Below are 17,237 nucleotides of genomic sequence, written 5' to 3' on the forward strand. Positions count from 1 at the left end.
TCTTCATGCTCATTTAGAATTATTTCTGAAATAAAACCCTAGCACAAAAGATGAACCCCAACCAACCAACCTACCAGCAATCAGGCAGTCACACAAATTTCTGACAAGGGTCCTTTGCCTGTTACAGTAGATCAATGAATCTCTTAATAATAATTTGAAGAGAAAAATCTGAGAATTGAGTTATGAGTACTTACTGCTTTACCTTTGTATCATTCCTATCTGAACTTTCACATTTTAAGGTGGTCTCATTTTAAGAAAAATGGAAAGTAATTTAGTGTTGAAGACAGCAATGACAAAATGTGTGTGGGCCCGTGTGTACTTTTCAGGGTTCCACAATTCAAAAAAATAAGGTCTTGCACTATTTCCTTTGAGTTGAGTAAATCAGTCTTTCTCAAAGATCAGATATTTGTTCCACAACTTTCCCAAATCTTCCTCTTTGTTATATCTTAGTTCTAGTATCCTAGTGTTTTCCTTGGCTCTTCATGTTACATGAAGAAGGAAATTAACATGAAGAAGGAAATACAAGACGACAAGAAAATCTGGTTTGTAAGACATTGTCAAGTGTAAGCTGCTACGAGAGATCAGTCAACCCAAAGGAAGAATAAAGCTTTCAGATTTGTGAAGAAGAGAGAGCCTTACAAACATGCAGAATATTTTGTATTTAAAAAATAATTAAATATTCCTTTGTGTTTGGTAAAAATAGAGTAAGAAGCAAAAGATTAATATTCAAGTGGTAATCATAAGGATAGACTACACTCAGATAAATTAAAAAAAAAATAAAATCCAGCCTTTCTTCACAAATGTAAAGAGGCAATGCTAGAAAATGGATTTAGCATCCTTGAGAACTGTATAATTCTTTATGAAGAATAAGAAAAGATATATTGCCTGTTGTCTTCATCCTAGCAGGTAGCTGAAATGAAGGGTTGTCATCTCTGGCTTTTTTGTATTACTGATTAGTAATCTTGGTATTCCTATTGAATGTGGAAGGACAAATAGAATATAATCTGTCATTAGTCTTTAGGACTCATTTTGTGGGCAGATATGTTAATGGAAGATTGTAGACTTTACTAGAAGTACTTTAATAAATATAGGATGGATTTCTGGTTTGAAACTTGATCTTTTGCAAAGCTACAGAAGCAAAATATAAGAGTGTCTTATTTTCAGCAGGGGGTATTTTTATGTTTCGTAATGTTAAATATTTAAGTGCTTGCCAAAGCAAGTATTTGAAATGTCATGATTGAAATGTTATAGACTGTCATCTTGAGAAACATCGCAGGAGGAAGTGTTCTGGGAGAAAACTACTTACAATCACGATATTGGCAGAGAATAAGGATAATGCAAAAGGCAGTATTGTAATTACCAAATTTTTGAGTGTACACAACTGAGCTGCATCACCATTTACCTCCACCTTCTTGGTATTCAAATGTAGTTTTGATTTATCACTCTAGTTACAGAACCACACCTCAAACAAAGCACAAAAAGCAGCAGTTTGGGCCATAGCATCAAATCTAATACCTCTAATTTGTGGTCCTTTCCATTTCACGGGCAGAGAAAGCAGGTTGATTTAAGCAAGTGTTTCACTCCTCCTTCATTCTGGCAGTTATTAGAACTCATCGAGTTGTCATGATAGCAGTATGAAGTCTGAACTGACATGCTATGAAACAGCTTAGTGGAAATTTAAAAAACTTCTATTGAAATATCATCACAGTGACATGTAATTTTAAATATGTCATTGAGGCTTTTACAAAGCAAACTTTTTTTTTCAAAGAAAATGTCACTGATAACTTTTTAATTTACTTCATTTCATCTCAGTCCTTAGAACCTGAAAGAATTACTCAAGAAATAAAAAATATAAATAAAACACAGAGGCAGCTCCTTCCTGCTGGAGGAGTTCAGAATGTTCATGCATCTCCAAGAGGCTTTGCCTACAATGCTACTCTGTAAACGCAAAAGCTCATTGAAAATTTACTGCATGAAGAAAATTAAATCTCAGTTTAGCATTATGTGCTTTATAATGTTTCACTTTGTATAAGTAGAATTCCAATCCAAGACATCAGAAGGTGAAAACATAAATCAAAAAGCAGTTTTCTGTCAGGTATGATTAGTCTTAAATTATTATGTGCAAACATAACTTTTGAAAAATACATATTTTGTACATTTTCAAATAAATATTCTTGTGGTTTACTGTGATCTGATCTTTTGTAAAGCAATCTTACTTATAAATTCAAGGAGAAGTCAATGCAGTTTTTGAGATTCAGTGCAATAATACCCTCTCTTCAAACTAATTTGTGATCACTTCTGAATTTCATATTTTTTACTTTAAATGACAGTATACAGTCCATATTTCAATTTTATAATCAAATTTATGAGCATATCTCTTTTGGTATGAATGAATACATAGAATCTTAAAGAATGTGGTATGAGAAATAAATTATTTCTGAAAGTAACCTTTTAAGTACTATGGTTGCTCCTTCTTAAATGTATCTAGCAATATTGTCTTGTCACTGTTTAGTAGCAGTCTTTCCCATTTTGACTCCTTGTCTGCAATAACATAAATGATATTCATCTTAATTACAGATAAAAAAACTTGTGGGCCTCATGAATTCCAGTGCAAAAACAACAACTGTATTCCAGATCATTGGAGATGTGACAGCCAAAACGATTGTGGTGATAATTCGGATGAAGAAAACTGTAGTAAGTAACTTTTACCTAAGTACATGTTATAAGGAGTGGAGTCAGTTTAGCGACATGTAAGACAAAACTTTTCAATTTTGATAAACTGCACGTGTATGTTTTTATACAATGCCATCTGATCTGTTGAAAATCAGTTGGCCAGAATTGAAAATGTCCCTTGCTGAAATTCTCCAATTTTATTCATTTTTATAAAGAGCTGTAATTCTGTATCAGCTATGCAAAAATGCCTGACCTGTGACTTCTCAATAATCTGATGAATTCAAAATAAATATTACAATTAGTTTACCTTCATCAATAAGTTATCTTACTGAGTCTTATCTCTAGATAAGAATCATAAAAACTGCTCAGTGATAAAGTGCTAAACATTTGTTAACAATAAAGTTTGACCAAACACTACCTGCCCCTCACAGTCATTATATTCCTGAGATGATTTGCATTGTTTTGTATTGTGAGAAGTCCATTTCTATAATACTTAATCACATTAAGAAATAGATGTTGTTATTCAGCATATCAGTTAGCCTAGTTTTCTCCTACCTGAGGAACCGGAATGGCTAATAAATCTCTGTAATACCACTTTCAATGAGTTAATTTACATCTGGTTCTCAGGAAGACATGACAAATTCTTAATGGTTTTATCTCATAATCATTGTCTTTATAAAATATTTCAAGAGGGAAATTCCAAAAACAGTTCTGAAGTCCTTCTCTTCAGTTGACAATTTCTGTTCTTTTTTTCTTTTGTACTTAGAAATCTAAGAAATTAATATCTTGTTGTGTAGGTAATCTTGAATGCATATTCCTGATTGTATATCATGAATGTATATTTAGTATCTTCAAGGTGATAACCTAGAAAGCTTAATAAATTAGGCATTCTAATGCTGAGTACATGCTGTCTGCCCCTTTCTCCAATTTGAGACATGGTGTCCGTAGGTACACGATGTCTGAAGACTAGCTCATTCTGCTTTAAAGATTAAAGTGGATTTGTCTGCCTTTTCATTACTATCTACATTTGAAAATGTTGTGAGTTACTGCAAGCAATAGTGCTGTAGTGCTCATATGCAAGTGTTTCATCTAAAGGGGAAAATGTGATGTGGCTCAGTAATCACTCAGAACTATTTATTGTCATACCCCGGGGGGGTTGGCACACAAAAGCTTGCTTAACTTTGTGGGAGATTTTACTTAGGAATTGATTATTCGTGCCAGTGGGATTTTTCCATTTTCATTTGTATTATAAATACCAATAAATTATTTTATGTTCTTTTATTCTCATGTAAAAATCAAATAGAGAGACATCGTTTTGCTATAGCGGTGTTAATCTACATGACTAGATAATCTTTTGGAAAGTTGAAAATTTAAAAAAACCCAACTTCCACAAAACATTATTGCTGTTTGCAAAATAAGTGTCAAGGTTCTTATTTAAAATTTACCACGTGTGAGGTAGGATTTATTTATCAATCAATATTAATTATTTTTTTCCTTAAAGTTTAGATTATCATAGTACAAAGTGATTAAAAAAAAAAATTCAAATAATAAGAGCGCAATCATCTATCCATTTTTTTTCTCTCTATATATATATATTTATTAAGCTTGCCATCTTTGTGTTCACATCAATAATTAAGTTATATATTCAGTTCTTGGCTGTTTTCTATACTTGCAGATAAAGAAATCTGTAGTTAATTGTAATGGATGGAATTAGTGAGTTGAGAGTATGCAGACACAGCCAGTGCATCAAACTAAAGGCCGGAGTGGTGAACTGTAGTTTGTGTTAGCTTTTTTTTTTTTTTTAACTTTCTTTTGCTTGTCAAATGCATACTTCACTTCTAATTCTTGAATCCCATATTCTGCTGTTTAAATTAAATACAGTAGGCTGACACAGTTGTAAAATTCAAAATATTGGAAGCATTGGGAAAATACATAATACTGTTCAGTTGTTTGTAATGGATGTATAAAATTCTTTATAGGCTGTCAAGCCACTTATAGACTAAAGTGTAATGAAACAAATATATATGAAATTAGAACTTCAAAAGCATTTGACAAAATATATTACATTGCACATTACGATAAGTTGTTCATAGCATACAGGAGTATACAAAGGGCTTGTCAGGCAACTATCAGAAAATGAGTTGTTTCTGAAGAATGCAGAATGAACTCATTGAATTATAGAAATTCAGCTCAAGTATTTAGTAATAGTTTCTTTGCATGCACACGCAGCATCCTGGTAAAGTTACCAGAAGTGAAACAGAATGCATGTTAAAAAATATCACATATAGGTGTGAAAAATTATTAGCGGTATAATGCAAATAGTTGTGCCCGTTATGACTTTGCTCTTTAACTGTATTTTTCTCACAGTCTATTGGTCTTTAACTATATTTGGACCCTCCCAAATAAGTAAGAGTTATTAGGAAGGTTATAGGTCTATACTGAGTTAGCACTAAGCTAAGTAGAATGCATTTTTAACTCTTCTGACTTAATATTTTTTGGAGGGGGATTTTGCTTTCAGGGTTTATTTGGATTTTTAAAAACAAATTAGAGCAGAAATAGTATTTTCTCTTTCAGGGAACTTCAAAAAAGGAAAATTCCATAGTAATGACTATCTTATTCCTGCTGAAAAGAAGGCACCAGTAATGTTTTAGTGAATGTAATTAAAGAAAATATAATTCACTGTAAACATTGAAGCACAGCAAATGTAATAATGCTGTAGAAAGACATGAATTCAATCAGCATAAAAATATTACTGTTGCTAGAGAATCTTCTCAATGCTGTTTTGTTGCTCCTACAAGTTGTCAAGAAAATAAATTAGTTAATTTTGTCCTGGGATAAGTTTGTATCCCAAATGCAGTGAGAACTAGCAATTATTTAATGTTTAAGTGAAAACATTTTAAACCAGCATATTGAAAGAAACTAAGCTGGAGCGTCTGATAGTATCATCTTGAGTAAATTTTGAGTGGATAGTGCTGTAAATTCACATTCTTTACATTGCTTAAGGCTCAACTGACTTGATGCAAGTCAGATGATGGCTAGTGTCAGTTGTCTAAAAGCAGCCAGGTGTCAATGCTAGCCAAAGGCAAGTATGCTATTTTAGTATGATAAAATGATGTGTATCAAAGGTTTCTTCTTTTATGTATACCTACCAGTCTTATGCTTAGATTAACAAAGAACAAGTGTCGTCTTTGTTTTGGTAAAATACAGTGCCAAGTAAAGTTAATGAAAATAAATAAGTAAAGAAAATCTGCATTTAATGCCACATTATGAAAAAAACCCCCTCCTATGACCACTTTAATTACCTTGTGTTTACAGGTATTCATTCTGCAGGATTGTCCATGTTATTGTTTTTAGCAGTATTGTAATGGAGAATTGTAAGGAAGGGTGCTTTTGTTTTTTGCTTCTCTTCCATTTTGTCATGTGTGCTGGTTTTGGCTGGGACAGAGTTAATTTTCTTCATAGCAGCTCGTATGGGGCTCTGTTTTGGATTTGTGCTGGAAACAGTGTTGATAACCCAGGGATGTTTTCGTTCCTGCTGAGCAGGGCTGACACAGTCAGGGCCTTTGCTGCTCCTCACCCCACCCCACCAGCGAGTGGGCTGGGGGGCACAAGGAGCTGGGAGGGGGCACAGCCGGGACAGCTGACCCCAACTGACCAAAGGGATATCCCACACCATATGACATCATGCTCAGCAATAAAAAGCTGGGGAAAAGAAGGAGGAAGGGGGGATATTCAGAGTGATGGCATTTGTTTTCCCAAGATGGTTACATGTAATGAAGCCCTGCTTTCCTGGAAGCAGCTAAACACCAGCCTGCCGATGGGAAGTAGTGAATGAATTATTATTTTGCTTTGGTTGTGCATGCAGCTTTTGTTTTACCTATTAAACTGTCTTTATCTCAACCCACAAGTTTTTGAACTATTACCCCTCTGAGTGGCTGTGTGTGGCCTAGCTACCCTCTTAACTCACAACATCATGATGATACTGTTTCACTGATGTTATGTGGATGCATCATACTGGATACTCTGGCTTGGCTTATTGAAAGGTTTCAACTCCAACACAACCATCTAGTAGTAGATCTGATGAATACTCATTCATCACAAGAAAGTGTGGCCTATGTCCCCTAATTCCTCTAAATCTTTGTGATCTACTGCCAAATTCCAGGATGAATCAAGAGGTTAATGTACACTTCTTACTCATTTTGGTTGGGGTGCTCCTATCCCATGTTTGTATTGCTGTTACTTCTTCTTCTACGTGCAAGTTCCACGTTTCCTATTATACAAATTAGTTTCTGTAAAAGTTTGCTTTGTAACAGCTGTTACAAGACAGAGAGTTCTCACAAGCAGCAAACATATTTGTCTTGTACAAATGCAGGTAAAAGGTACACTATGAGTTTGAACTTCATATCCAATTTTAAGAAAAAAAGTTATGGTTTTTTGCCTTCAAACTTGTATATCAGTACCTCAGTGTGCTAAAAAATCCTTTCTATTCAAGACTTAGTGCAATATCTATACCCATTAAATGCAAAATTGAACCCCAACTATTAAATAATTTTAAAAATTTCCCATGAGATCTTTTTCTTGATACCATTTAAGTTGAAGACAAATGTCTGTTGGCTCTATAGATTATTTTCAGAATTTAAAATGTGAAAGAACTAGATCATCTTATGTGCTCTGTTTCAAATAAAACTCTTTCTAATAATTAAAAAATGCTTTTCTTGGGAAGGAGTTTCAGTGTTTTTATAAAGCAGAAACTGAAAGATGTTGTCCTTCATTGGTTATACAGAAGTCTATTAATACTTATTCCTTTCACTAACAGTCAGAGCACTGATGGGAAAGTACTTTTCTGTGTTCATATGTAAATCACAGAGATGTATTCCAGCAGCAGAAGAGATATTTGTTGCAAACGGAGAATTGAGAAGTTAGTTCATTGTGTACATTTTTCCAGAATCAAATCTCTGTTTATAAATAATTCATTAGCAGTATAGAAAATGTATTTGCTTATATTTTGCAAATCAATATAGAAACATGACAAATGTTTATTTGCATGTGGATTACTTTTTCCACAAATTATTTCCTTTAAATAATTTATCATATTGTGAACTTCCTCTTCCTGGCCTGTTGACAACAAAAAGAATCAAATGTCAGTGATTTGCTAACGTTTATACAATGAGCTTTTGCTTTGAAAAAAATTCGAAGTAGTATGTGTATACTCTAAGAATCCATATAAATGCTAACCTTTGATTTGCTTAAATATAACATCGCTGGAGGACTGATGCAATTTCTGTAGATCTGCTTTTATTACGATTTTCCTACAACTGCAAAATGAAAAGTTGTGCCTACCTGAAAAATGAAATTTCTCTTAAAGACCTTCAAATGTGGTCATTTGAATTTTTTTATGAAGTGAAGAAAAAAAAAAGTAGCTGAAAGGTCCATTAAAACTATTCCTTTCTTGAAACAGTTTTTGATTTTTATAAATCCAGAAAAAGCCCTAAGTTCAACTTTACCTTAGGTCTGCGCAACTCATGTCTAGTATATTCTCATGCTGGTATTTACCAAATTCTTCTGAATTGGAAGCCTCTAATTTTGTGTTTGCTGTCCTTGATCACTATGGTACATTTTCCAAAAGCATTCATGCTTCCACCTTCCATAACCAGCTAAAGGACCCTTTAGCATTACCCAGTCCATTACTGTCCATTGCTGCTGTCTGCTCTCAGTCTCTCCCCTTTCTTTTTTACCCTTCCTCCAATGATTTAGTCACTGTCGTTTACCATTTGCCTGAACTCTTTTCCCATCTCTCTGTTGAAAAGGTCTTACTAATTAATCCTTATTCTTGATTTTACATTATTTACATCACGCAATGTTTACTGTGATGGAAATAATCCCACAAATAATCCTTGTTTGCTTTTTCAGTCCTGCTTTCCCAAAGCTCTCTGACTAGCATAGTCTAAATTGCATGTAGAGACTTGCTTAAATTCTCCTCAGTCCCCACTACTTCTCTCCCTTTGTTTAATCTAATGGTCCAAAGTCCAGACATTAACTTCATTTTTTCCAATGTCTTTTTTAATGGTCCTCATTTTCAGGAGAAAAGCACATAGTGTTCTGCTGGGGGAATCTTCCGCACTGGTCCCCTTGCCCGTGTTTTTGTGGCAGCAGTAGCGAAAACGCAGAGCTGTGCAGACAGTGAAGTAAATAGGCTGGAGCAGCCAGTCTCACCTTCTCAGGGTTACTCCATCACTCCCTGCAGCCTGCTTCTCCTGTTCGCTTTGCCTGTATCTTTAATTAATTTTGTATCTACTCTTTCCCTTTATTGCGTCCACCTTTTATAATGACTTCAGACCTCCCTGCGTTTTATTTCTTCCTAGGGATTAGAACAACATACCCATTTATCACAAAATATCCCACTTAACTTCCAACCTTTATGTCTCCTATCCATCTGTAAGCTCCTTAGATTCTTTTTATCTAACATCTCCCTTCTGTATCCCTCAAATTACTTCAAAATTCCATCCTTATCCTTACCTTTTTTTTTCCTTTTCTGTGTTTATACTGTCTGTGTTTATACTGTTCTGTGTTTCATACTGTCCATTAACTTTTGCAAGTCACTGTATTCTCAGTCTGTTAAATCTCTCTAACAATTTTGTCAGTATTATTTAAGTCAGTGGATTATTGTTATGCTTCCTCCCATACTTAATTTCTGGAAAACAGATTTTACTTGAAGCCCCAAACCTTACTTCTTAGGCATTCCATTTACCATCTCAATACTGTTCCCCTGAATGCTTAGCACAGGGGAAGCTGACTCTTGACACGCACACGTATATTAAAAGGTATGTGATAAATGGTATGATATTGCGTGATGGGAAGTGAAAGACTTGGTTAGTTCTAATTACATTGGATATTAACAGGTGCAAAATGAATTTCTAGTCGGTGGTACATCTCTCACAAAACCTGTAATAACATATGTGCATTACAATAAATAATATTTATATAGTCAGCATCACATAAACTTCCAAAGAAATTTGGTAGAACTGAAATGAAAGTATTTTCATTACTGTCTTACTATATGTAAATGGAATTTAGTTATAAAATGTTATGAAACAAAATCTGACAGAAAAAACATCCTTATAGTTTGCAAGTTAGTGGTTTTGACTTTGTTACAGTCATTCATTGATGGATTCAGGGTTTTATGTATAAAATATTTTACGGAAATGCTAATAAACCTAGGGTTGTTACTTTTCTTTATTCAGAGCCTCAAACATGCACTTTGAAAGACTTTCTTTGTGCAAATGGAGACTGTGTTTCAGCAAGATTCTGGTGTGATGGAGACTATGACTGTGCAGATGGCTCAGATGAGGTAAGCTTCTTCCAAGAAAAATATTTGTTTAAAAAATTAGTAGTTTTATATTGTTGGATAATGGATTCCCACATATGAATATTTTAAAAAGCAGCAATGGGAATTCTACACATAGAATCACAGAATCACAGAATCACAGAATCACAGAATCGTATGGGTTGGAAAAGACCTTTAAGATCATCAAGTCCAACCGTAAACCTAACACTACCAAGACCACCACTACACCATGTCCCTAAGCACCTCATCCAGACATCTTTGAAATACCTCCAGGGATGGCGACTCAACCACTTCCCTGGGCAGCCCCTTCCAATGCTTGATAACCCTTTCAGTGAAGTAAAATTTCCTAATATCCAGTCTAAACCTCCCCTGGTGCAACTTGAGGCCATTTCCTCTTGTCCTATCACTTGTTACCTGGGAGAAGAGACCGACCCCCACCTCGCTACAACCTCCTTTCAGGTAGTTGTAGAGAGCGATGAGGTCTCCCCTCAGCCTCCTTTTCTCCAGGCTAAACAACCCCAGGTCCCTCAGCTGCTCCTCATCAGCCTTGTGCTCCAGACCCTTCACCAGCTTCGTTGCCCTTCTCTGGACACGCTCCAGCCCCTCAATGTCTCTCTTGTAGTGAGGGGCCCAAAACTGAACACAGTATTTGAGGTGCAATCCATGAATCCATATATGCAAATACATGAATCCATATATGCAAATATCTTTACTAAATTAAGACTAAAACTATTGAAATAGTTATCCTAAAAAGAGAACATGCAAATAAAATCAAGTCATGTTAACAATAGTCTACACCTTTTTGTCCCAGCAATGATCTGGACCTCTTCCCATCCTGGAAGTATTTTGTGTCCTGGTTGGGGAACTAGTTTTTCTACACAAAGCAGTGGTGTGCTGTGGTGTGCTCTGGTTTGGTTTGGTTTGTGAGGGGTTTTTTTGAGAAAACACCATGTAGACTGTTTCTTGTGTAGCAGAAGCTCACTGCATATTTGCTTTGCTCTTTTTCTGTTCTTTCCTGTCCCTTTTGTCCCTTCTCCTTTCCTGCAGTGCTGGAGCTCAGGTGCTTCCCACCTACTTAGATGGTGCAAGCCACCTTTCATGAGTCATATCTACAAATATATTTTATTTCACAAGGCATTACTGTATTTCATAGTGTGGAGGAGTATAGGCTGTAATTTCTCTCATCAGCTGTATATTTACCAATGTTTGTATTAAACTCTTGATCTCGTATAATGTTGTTTTTGTTGTGCCAGAGGTATTGTGAAACAGGCTGTTCAAGAGATCAGTTCCAGTGTTCCAATGGTCAATGCATATCAGCAAAATGGAAATGTGATGGTCATGAAGACTGCAAACTTGGGGATGATGAGAAAAATTGTGAACCAGGTATTGTTTTAAATAATGCTGAGAAATAAAATGAAGCAAGGAATAAATCAGAATGAACAAAGAGAAAATAAATCAACAAATCAAGATTCCTTGTACACTAGGGGTAGGAGGAGTGCAAAGAATTCTGAAATACTTTATCTTTTGGGTGTGTATCTTTGTGTTCTACTCATGTTTTGAAAACCCCACTTATGTACAGCTATGCAATAAGAAGCTTGTTGGGGGGAATAGTATTTAATTTAATTATATTGAAATATAATTTGATAATGTATACTCAGCTTATACAATTCTGTTCTGAAAAGAGCAGTAATTCTTGGCATGTTACTAAAGTGTCTCTGGGGATTTTTTTGCTTTGTGGTGTTCATTCAATTTTTACTAGTCCTTATGCAAAGGTTTTCTCTAGAAAATTATTATTTTTGTTGTTATTATTTCCTTATGACTGTCTTGGAAAATGCAGTTGTTTATTTTTGCAGGAATCTTCCTAAATTTTTTGTAAGCTTCATCTAAATAAGTGCAGTTGGTAGAAGCCTATGACAAAACTCCTCTGATTTACAATGCAACAAAAATTTCCACCTGTATTTTAAATAAAACTGATTAATATGTATTTATTTTAATTGTAATAAGGTGTACTTTCTAAAACCATATTTTCTTATAAATTAAGTTTAATTATAAACACTTATGTAACTTTAGCTAAACCCTAAGCCCATTTTAAAGAATGCATTTTTTTTAATATATTCATTCTATGAATATATGTATGTGTCCATTGTTACCAAGCACAAGGAGAGCACAAAAAGAAATTTCTCAATGATAAAACACAAATATCCATTTGCTATCATTATCCATTTTACTTAGGATACAACAATTAAGTTTTGTCAAATATTTCGTTGTAGTTCATGAAAGTTTGGAAAAGCTCTGATCAGCTACAGATACATGTTTGCTCACTATGTTAACCAGATGAAAACATTAAACTGTAAAGCAACTTATTTATTAATTCTCTTTTTCTTAATGCTAAAATATGTGTTTGTAACCAGCATCTCCAACCTGCTCTCCAAGTGAGTACGTGTGTGCAAGTGGAGGCTGCATTTCGGCATCTTTGAAATGTAATGGAGAGTATGACTGTGCTGATGGATCTGATGAGGTAGCTGACAAATTTCTGTTGATTTTTTTTTTCCTACTGTCTGACATGAAATTTGTTAAAAGTTTTAGAACTGAAAATAATTAAAAGGACAAATGGAGTTTTTTTGCATCCATTGAACACTGTCAGATTACTTAGCCCCATGATTTTGGTTCCCTGGTAGTTACATTGCATTATGTTTGTTTGCTCTTGTGGCCACCTTTTGGAGTAGACAAATTTGTTTCCCCTGAGTCAAAACCTGAGCGTGGTTCTGGGGGAGTTTTCTTCAGGGACTGCTCCATACTGGCAGTGTGGACAAGTTTGTGTCACATTTGGCTCCCTCTGTCCTCTCTGTCCTCCTGTATAGATTCATCCAATACAATCCTAGCAGGCACTGCAGCCTCCATGGGTCTTCATGCCATGCTCTTCCTACATGTTGCACTGTTGGTATCTTTTTAAAAACTTACCACCTTTGGGAACAACTTCAAGAAAAAAAGACCAAAAATAGTTGTTATTTCGCAGAGCCATAAAGGTGCCAGTTAGAGCCTGAAGGATGCCTGAGCCAAATGCTACACGGTGCAGGTGAAGACAATCCACTCCAGAGGTTTCTAGTCCTGATCAATGTGGATATGAGCCAGTTTGCACTAACTGGCCTCATGTCCAGGGTTGGTTCTCTTAAGGCAGTTGACTTCAGAAATGTGAATGTAGCCGTTGTTTCCATTGCTAATACTAAGCAACATAAAGAAGGAATATCAGAACATATATAATGTGTGGTTACAATTTCACTTGGACTTCAATAACTATTTAAATTGCACATTCCACTGTCAGGGGCAACTTTATTGTATTAAATATGTAGGGCAATAAAAAAACAGTGGTGGTAAATTCTGTTAGGTTTGTCTTTAAGTACGTTGTTGTTTTTCTCATTCATTAATACTTAGTTCATATCTGTATTCACACAGATGGATTGTGTAACAGAATGTAAAGAAGATCAGTTTCGATGCAAAAATAAGGCCTACTGTATCCCTGTCAGATGGCTTTGTGATGGGATCCATGACTGTGTGGATGGCAGTGACGAAGAAAACTGTGACCAAGGCAAGAGACACTTTTCTTTAAAAGGCTCACTTTATTGGGTTTTGTATTAACACACGTTGTACATGTTGTAAGTTAGTGGTACCCTGGCCATTCTGAGTGATTAAATGAAAGCTCTGCCACCTCTTTCGACAAAGACAGTATAGCAGCTTCACAAGCGATTTGCAGAATGAAGCACGACTTACATTGTTTGTAACTCACAGCTCATTGTTCCTTCCTTGTGTTTCCTTCCCCAAGGACCAAAAGGTTGTGTTATTACTGAAAGCATATTCTGTCTCATCAGAGAAATCGGTAATAAGTCCAGTTAATTTACAGGTTTATAGGCAACAATAAATTACAAAGCCATGCAATATAAGGAAAAATTGCTAAATAAGTAATCTTAAGACCCCAGTTTTCTATTTATTTCCATGGAGATGAAATGTTGCAACTAACCAGAACCCATAAAACCACATTTTGAACTCTCGCTCTCCTTAGAGAGCAAACTATGCACATAAGTTGATTCACATGAAGCTAAACACTATGCTCAGACTTTCATGTTTATGATTAAGCTTCCAAATATGTTTTTGAGAAATACATCTGTTGGTCTAATTCTTATAGTTGCTGCAGATTCACAAACCTTGTTCTAATATGTCTTTTCAATTGAGCATTCGTATATATTTACACACATATCTATATATACATACACACACGTAGATGTATGCAATTAAACATTATTAAACAAGTTCTCCGTAGTATTCTTTCTGAGGGTAAGACCATGCAAGTCTTTATTTCTGATTTTTTTTAACTGAACCTTGCTTCAGCTACCAGCCAGTAGCAGTGCAACTCTGCACAAAATTCTTAGTAATTCAATGTGTGAGACATAACTTCTTATTCAAATTAAATATTTTAAAAAAAAAACCCCAAATTTTACTCGGCATTTTGTCAGCTTCTTGGTTTTTTTCCAGTTTTTTCTTCTTTCCTTTTCTTTAAAGTGAGTAGTTCTGTGTGATAGTCATCTACAATCACATGATATGCCTGTAACTTCAAAAGCATAATGCAGTACAATAGTAAGTAATAATAATCAGAGATGAAGCAAGCAATTGTGGAGTAAATATCCTTCCCTTATTTTGTCATAAGTCTATTAACCAACACATACCACTAGGAAAAAAAAGACGTTATATGGGATGATTAAGTTTGAAAGAGAGACCAGAAAATGAAGAAAATGGGAAGAATGTTCCAGAGGTGTTTAGATGCAAAGAGAAAAACATCATATTTGGAAGTGTTGAAGAATGAATTGTTTTGAGAAGACTGAGATCAACAAAGTTTTAAAAAACTTCTAGTCCATTTTAAAACTGCTTTTAAAATACCTGGACTGTATCTCTTTAAAAAACAATGAAGCGTAAGTAAGTAGTAACGCGCTTATTTTATCTGAAGCCCACATTATTCTTTGGATAGCATAATGGAGCTTCTGTGAACTGCAAATTGCTTATAATGCAATAAGAAGCCTTTTGCCTAGTTGGTTATTGCTATAATAGTTTGTATTTATGTCACAATTATGATTTCTGTTATAGAAATCTATTCTATAAAGGAATTATGACAGGCAGAGCAATCACATGAAACAAATGCCAGTTTATCTCACTGATAAACGATTTTTTTCCTCTTTGGAAATACAGCAAACACAAATGGAGTTTTATTCTACAGCATTCTAAAACAATCTCCATAACATTCATCTGTAGCCCAGTGTACATATTTATAAACATAGCTCTTTTCAATCTTATTATACAAGTAGAATTATGGTTTTATTGTGATTACACACACAATCATTTATATTCATGTCTTTCATCGTGAAGAATACTTGAATTTTATATATTTTTCCTTGGATGATAATAAAGAATATTTCTGTTAATGTTCACAAGTTGTATTTGCAATGGGAGTGAATTATATTTGGTAACATAGTGTGAGAGTTCCCAACATCCTCTTACACGGTGGGTATTTCATGCAAATTAATTTTCTGGAAAAAAAATTTAAACCATTCTGAACCCTTTATAGCGAAAGAAAGCCTTCTGTTCATTCTAATGGGGTGTGAACAGGGCACTGAATGAATAAGTAAAAAGCCACTGGAGCCTGATCTAACTATTAGGATGGGTGTAATGCACTGAGGTAAGCCACAGTGAGAGTTTTGGTGTTCTCATATAAAATTGCATTGATTCCTCCTCTGCAGGTACACAGCCTTATTTTATACTCTACTTCTCTCAGGAAACTGAGAACCTAGTTACCATAAAAATGTATTATGTATAAAATTAATTTCAAGAAGTTTCCATAACTTTGTTGATTGGTAGTGGTAAAATTTAGTTATAATTTTGAAACAAAATGCCTTCTTACTGCTACACATATTAAAACTGAATCCAACTTGAACTAATTTTTAAAGCTTGAGCACGCCAGCTTGAAACATTTTCTCTCACCCTCTGTTCCATTTTGTTAGACAATTCAGAGTTCAGTCAATACTAAAGTTACATGGAAGAATTTATTGTTGCTGCATCTGTGTTCAGTAAATATCCTAATGAGAGATTTCAGAAGTTACAGAAAGGAAGAGACTGTTAGAGGTCACCTAGTCTTATCTACTCGGTGCCTGCATGGCTAGATCTTCCCTAATTACAGAGTTTATAGCTGCTGGGGATGTTGCAAGCCTGGCCAAGCCTCTTACTCCTCAGGAGAAGAAAAAGATGCTACCTCACAGCTAAGGGACTGCAATCACTTTGTCTCTTCTGAACACGGTGTGTGTCTCAGAGAGTGGGAGTAGGAATAGGTGGAGGATCAGACATTCATGTGAAACAAACCTGGACCAAAGTGGCCTTTCACAAGTTCGACCGTATTTCTGTCTTCTGGTTTGTACCATTCTCTGGCAGCACAAATTACTGATGTACCCAGCCAGGTCTTTTCTGAAAGGCAGCATCACCAAAGGAAGTTACAGACAGAAAGATGGTTTAAGCATCTCCTGGCTAAATGCAAGGGCAACATACCTAGCTGGTGAGTTGTCAGTGTCTTTCTTTGATAACTGTCCTTTCTAGTCAGGCCAAATAGGTAATTCCTAGCTAACAGTTATGAAAAGAGGAAGAAGTGTATGGTCAAGGAGGAGATTTTTAAATGAATATTTCTCTCTGCTTCTCCAGCCGTTTCATTTGTTCATTTAGTTATGCTATGTGTGTCATTCTCTGCAGATAGTATGTCATAAATGATTGTACTGGTTTTATCAACAGCTGATGTTCCTTCTTTTGTCTTTCTGTTTTCCTGGGTTTTTTCCTGTCTTCTTTTCATCCTCCCAGGGGGAAATATATGTAGAGCTGATGAATTTTTGTGCAACAATTCCCTCTGCAAACTACATTTTTGGGTTTGTGATGGCGAGGATGACTGTGGAGATAACTCTGATGAAGTTGCTGAAATGTGTGGTATGACATTACATTTTTCAGTGCTTTTCATGTAGTAAAGCAAGAAATAACATGTAACATACATAAATATATAAGGACATATGCATCTAAGTTTTCTTTATTTTACTTTTAGAAGATTAGCTTGAAATGTGGGATATAGTTTTCTGTTCTTATCTGAAATTACATGAGTAGCAATAAGATATTTATGAGAAATTAATCTTTTTGTAGGAAA

General features: G+C 35.0%; 1 protein-coding gene across 1 annotated transcript in view; it reads left to right on the forward strand.

The window, feature by feature from the left end:
* Window positions 1-17,237, forward strand: part of LRP1B (LDL receptor related protein 1B) — a 309,784-nt gene that overhangs the window by 229,843 nt on the left and 62,704 nt on the right. The window contains exons 60-65 of the mRNA XM_072874983.1: window positions 2,578-2,694; window positions 9,915-10,021; window positions 11,272-11,401; window positions 12,430-12,536; window positions 13,472-13,604; window positions 16,904-17,026. Of these exons, the coding sequence (XP_072731084.1) occupies window positions 2,578-2,694; window positions 9,915-10,021; window positions 11,272-11,401; window positions 12,430-12,536; window positions 13,472-13,604; window positions 16,904-17,026 (717 nt within the window). The remainder of the gene's footprint in view (window positions 1-2,577; window positions 2,695-9,914; window positions 10,022-11,271; window positions 11,402-12,429; window positions 12,537-13,471; window positions 13,605-16,903; window positions 17,027-17,237) is intronic.

Source organism: Ciconia boyciana, chromosome 10 (assembly GCF_034638445.1).
Source record: "Ciconia boyciana chromosome 10, ASM3463844v1, whole genome shotgun sequence".
In the NCBI taxonomy this organism is placed as follows: domain Eukaryota; kingdom Metazoa; phylum Chordata; class Aves; order Ciconiiformes; family Ciconiidae; genus Ciconia; species Ciconia boyciana.